Below are 5,124 nucleotides of genomic sequence, written 5' to 3' on the forward strand. Positions count from 1 at the left end.
TTGAAGGGAGACTGCAGGCCATACACCCACCTGGGGGAGCTTGACAGGGGACCTCAGGCCACACTCCCACCAGGCTGGCAGACCTCAGGTCATGCCCCTCCCAGGCCCAGGCTGGGGGCCTCAGGCCACACACCCCAATCCAGGCCAGGGCTGGGGCCTCAGGCCATGCCCGCCTCCGCGGCCCAGGCTGGGAGACCTCTGGCCACACACCCCGATCCGGGCCTGGTCTGGGGGACCTCTGGCCACACACCCCTATCCGGGCCTGGTCTGGGGGACCTCAGGCCATGCCCCCCATACGGCAGGGCTTGATGGAAGACCTCAGGACGCGCCCCCCGCCCCCGCCCGGTCTGGGGGACCTCAGGCCATGTCCTGACCCTGGCGCCAGGCCAGGAGACCTGATGCTGTTTCCCAACCCCCCACCATCTGGCAGGGCTTGACAAAGGTGGGACCAATTGGGTCTGGATCTAGCCCAATGGGAGGCGGGGCTGGCTAGGTCTGGGTGTTTCACAATTTTGAGGCTCACGTGGGTGGGCGGGGACTTGACTCTGGGTTCTGTGGTGTGCCACAGACTCTGACAGGAAGAATATTTTCATATACATTTTACTAAATTTCTTGCATCTCTGATACTTCTATTATAGAGAAAGGGCAAATAGCAATATTAAAATATTTCCTCTAATTAATCCCCTTTTAATGGGCACAAATTTCATGCACCAGGACACGAGTTTACTCAATAATAATTAAAATCCAGATTCAGTAAGACAGGTGGAAAGTGGTTTTTTTTGGAATTTTTTTAATGAAAGTTCCTTAACCAATCGATGAGCCCAATTTGCACATTACAGAATATGGCCACTTGCTGTTCAAGGTGACCTTTGTCATGGTCATGAGTCCTTGGATCTATTTCATAGTTACTTCACCCCCATAAACTGCTCATCGTGGATTTGCGAAGCTATGCAACCGTGAATTTCACACTTGCGAGACTTGGGGGTTCATTTGGCTTTTGGGGGGCAGCTGGAAAGAGATGGTAAACAGCCCACTCAACAGCATCAGGAACCCAGCCACAATCGCCAGATACACGGCGCTGCCAATATCCTGCCGCTCCGGCCTGAACGGGATGTGGAAGGATGGCGGGAAGTGTATGCCCTCTTCATTCTTCACTGTGTAGTAGTTACAGAGCACAGCGATGAAGATAAATGAACCAGCGACGATGCTCAGGATTCTGGAAACTAGGAACAGATTGCAGGTGGTGTCCTTCTGAAGCTGTCCCGCGTACACTCTCCGCAGGCCCATGACCATGAGCCATTTCCCCAGGAGACCGAGGAGGCTGGAGGCCAGCAAGAAGTTCTGAGAGATGCGGATATCCATTGGCAAGTAGGTGTCCCTGTAGGTGTAGCGGTGACAGGCTATGGGTCTGGTCTGGGGGCTGTCGGGCTGGTAAGTGCAGACCTTCCACATCCCTACATAGGCCAGCCCCCAGGGAGGCTTGGGGCTGCTCTCCATGTACCATACGCGCCAATTAGCCTGGCCCATGCAAACCATGGTCAAGAGCCATCCCAGGATGTTGATAGCTAAAATCGCTGCCTGGCAATTGGCCTTGTCGAACAAGGCCATGGCTCTGTATCCAGGGGATCTGCAAACCAATAGAGAGCGACATGAGGGTGGGACCCACGGGCTGGAACTGCCCCCCGGGGGTGAGTGGCACCATATTGGAGAGGGAAATGCCATATTCGAGAATGGTGACACTTGACCCCCATGCTCTGCTGGCGAAGGGTCCTTGGGCAAGATTTACTGAAAGCCTTAAAGTACACAGACTTTCACCCTGCAGGACAGTTAAGTGGTTAGAGCGTCTTCCCAACAGGCCCAGGTTGCAGAGCTCAATCCCTGGTCAGGGCACATACAAGAATCAACCAATGAATGCATCAGTCAGTGGAACCCCAAATCGATGTTTCTTTCTCTGCCTCCCTCTCTGTCTCTAAAGTCAATGAAAATATATACAAACTTTCAAACTGGCAGTTCCACTTCTGGACATTTGTTGAAAGACATAATTAAGATTGTCTACAGCCCAGCAGGCATGCTTGAGCGTCGACCTAAGAACCAGGAGGTTAGGGTTCGATTCCTGATCAGGGCACATGCCCCTGCTGTACGCTTGATCCCCAGTGTGGGGCATGCAGGAGGCAGCCAATTCATCATTATCTCTCATCACTGATGTTTCTCTCTCTTCCTCTCTAAAATCAAGAAAAACGTATTTTTAACAAGATAAATCTTATATAAAAGGAAGGAAGGAAGGAAGGAAGGAAGGAAGGAAGGAAGGAAGGAAGGAAGGAAGGAAGAAAAGAAGAAAGAAGGAAGGAAGAAGAAAGGAAGGAAGGAGTGATGGATGTAAGGAAGGAAGAGGGGATGGAAGAAAGAAAGGAATGATGAATGGATGGAAGGAAGAAAGGAATGATGAATAGAAGAAAGAAAGGAAGGAAGCAAGGATGGACGGGAAGAAAGGAAGGGAAAGAAACAATGGAGGGAAGGAAGAAAGGAAGAGTGGATGGAAGGAAGGAATGAAGGAAGGAAGGAACAAAGGAGAGAAAGATGGAAGCATGAAAGGAAGGTTAGAAAGATGGCAGGAAGGAAGAATGGAAGAAGTAAGAAAGGAAGGCAGGAAGTATGAAAGGAAGGACGGAAGAATGGATGGATAAATGGCAGAAAGGAAGGAAAGAAGAAAAGAAAGATGGAAGGAAGGAAGGAAGGTTGAAAGAAGAGAGTGAAGAAGTTAGAAAGGAATAAAGGAGAGAAGGAAGTAAGTGGAGCAGGTGGGAAGGAAAGAAGGAAGGAAGGCAGGAAGGTGGCTAGGGTTCATCTCCTGTAAGACCACTGGTGACAGTAAACCTGTTCACAGAGCAAATAAAAGGATTAAATAAAGTGACGCCGCCCCCCCCACCTCCCCCAAGAAATCTCAGGGCTTTCTTAACCAGGGAGGAAAATAAAGCGCAATGGTTACCAACCAATACAAAAAGGCAGGAGGAGGAAGTCTCAGAGGTCAAATGGTAGCCACTGCCCAGCAGTAACAGAAATAAAGAAACTAAACATTCTCATGTTTCCATGGCACCCAGGGCTGGTCTGCAGGCCTGTGACAATAGTCTCCTTAAAGGGCCAGAGTCAGGGAGCAGGTCTTCAAGAGGTCAAGTATTGCCCTGGCTGGTTTGGCTCAGTGGATAGAGCGTTGGCCTGGGGGCTGAAGGTCCCAGTTTCTATTCTAGTCAAGGGCACATGCCTGGGTTGTGAGCTGGATCCCCAGTGTGGGGCATTCAGGAGGCAACCAATCCATGATTCTTTGTCATCATTGATGTTTCTCTCTCTTCCTTTATCTCTAAAATCAAGAAAAACATATTTTTTAAAAGACAAATCTTATATAAAAGAAATGAAGGAAGGAAGGATGGATGGAAGGCAGGAAGGAAGGAAGGAAAAAAGAGGAAGAAGCCCTAGCTGGTTTGGCTTAGTGGATAGAGTGTCAGCCTGTGGACTGAAGGGTCCCCGGTTCGATTCCAGTCAAGGGCACATGCCACGAGCAGGAGGCAGCCTATCAATGATTCTCTCTCATCATTGATGTTTCCATCTCCCTCTCCTTCCTCTCTGAAATCAATAAAAAAATATATATTTAAAAAGAAAGAAAGGAAGCAGTGATGGATGGGAGGAAGGAAGGAAGGAAGGAGTAATGGATGGGGGGAAGGAAGGAAGAATGGATGGAGGGAAGGAAGGAAGGAAGGAAGGAAGGAAGGAAGGAAGGAAGGAAGGAAGGAAAAGAAAGAATGGAAGGAAGAATGGATGGAAGGAGAGAAAGATGGAAGGATGAAAGGAAGGTTAGAAAGATGGAAGAATGGAAGAAAGGAAGGTAGGAAGTATGAATGGAAGGATGGAAGAATGGATGGATAAATGGCAGGAAGGAAGGAAAGAAAAGAAAGAAGGAAGGAAGGAAGGTTGAGAAGAAAAAAGAGTGAAGAAGTTAGAAAGGAATGAAGGAGAGAAGGTAGGAAGGAAAGGAGAGGAGGAAGGAAGGAAGGAAGGAAGGAGAGCAGGTGGGAAGGAAAGAAGGAAGGAAGGAGACTTGAGTCCATGTCTCCTGTAAGACCACTGATGACAGTTAACCTGTTCACCAAGCAAATAAAAGGATTGAATAAAGTGACGCCTCCACGCCCCCCTCCCCCCCCACCAAGAAATCTCAGGGCTTTCTTAACCAGGGTAAAAATCGCAATCCTTACCAACCAATACAAAAAGGCAGAGGAGGATGTCTCAGAAGTATAAATGGTAGCCACTGCCAAGCAGTAACAGAAATAAAGAAACCAAACATTCTTATGTTTCCATGGCACCCAGGGCTGGTCTGCAGGCCTGTGACAGTAGTCTTCTTAAAGGGCCAGAGTCACGGAGCCGGTCTTCAAGAGGTGAACTATTGCCCTGGCTGGTTTGGCTCAGTGGATAGAGCTTTGGCCTGGGGACTGAAGGTCCCGGTTTCTATTCTAGTCAAGGGCACATGCCTGGGTTGTGAGCTGGATCCCCAGTGTGGGGCATGCAGGAGGCAGCCAATCCATGATTCTTTGTCATCATTGATGTTTCTCTCTCTTCCTTTATCTCTAAAATCAAGAAGAACATATTTTTTAAAAGACGAATCTTATATACTGTATTTTCCAGTGTATAAGACAACTGGGTGTATAGAAGATTTTCCTGGGTTAAAAAGTCGTCTTATACACCGGAAAATATGGTAAAAGAAATGAAGGAAGAAAGGATGGATGGAAGGCAGGAAGGAAGGAAAAAAAGGAAGCAGTGATCGTCGATAAGAGGAAGGAAGGAAGAATGGATGGAAGGAAGGAAGGGAGGACGAAAGAATGGATGGAAAAAAGAAAGGAATGATGGATGAATGGATGGAAGGAATGATGAGGAAAGAAATGAAGGAAGCAAGGATGGACGAAAGGGAAGGAAGGAAGGAGAGAAAGATGGAAGGATGAAAGGACGGTTGGAAAGATGGCAGGAAGGAAGAATGGAAGAAGGAAGAAAGGAAAGGAAGGAAGTATGAAAGGAAAGACGGAAGAATGGATGGATAAATGGCAGGAAGGAATGAAGGAAGGAAAGAAAAGAAAGATGGAA

The 5,124-nt window shown here is 48.2% G+C and overlaps 1 protein-coding gene across 1 annotated transcript; it reads right to left on the reverse strand.

Moving 5' to 3' along the window:
- Positions 1–808: 808 nt before the first annotated feature.
- Positions 809–4,294, reverse strand: LOC103299742 (claudin-34-like). The gene is made up of 2 exons (XM_054715452.1): positions 4,249–4,294; positions 809–1,627 (listed from the first exon to the last, which is right to left on the reverse strand). The coding sequence occupies exon 2, from the start codon at positions 1,606–1,608 to the stop codon at positions 964–966; it is 645 nt and encodes a 214-aa protein (XP_054571427.1). The 5' UTR covers positions 1,609–1,627; positions 4,249–4,294; the 3' UTR covers positions 809–963.
- Between the last annotated feature and the right edge of the window lie 830 nt (positions 4,295–5,124).

This window comes from Eptesicus fuscus, chromosome 1 (assembly GCF_027574615.1).
Source record: "Eptesicus fuscus isolate TK198812 chromosome 1, DD_ASM_mEF_20220401, whole genome shotgun sequence".
Classification (NCBI taxonomy): domain Eukaryota; kingdom Metazoa; phylum Chordata; class Mammalia; order Chiroptera; family Vespertilionidae; genus Eptesicus; species Eptesicus fuscus.

Excerpts from the sequence above, each read along its gene's own strand:
- LOC103299742 (XM_054715452.1), bottom strand. The coding sequence starts at position 1,608 with ATGGCCTTGTTCGACAAGGCCAATTGCCAGGCAGCGATTTTAGCTATC.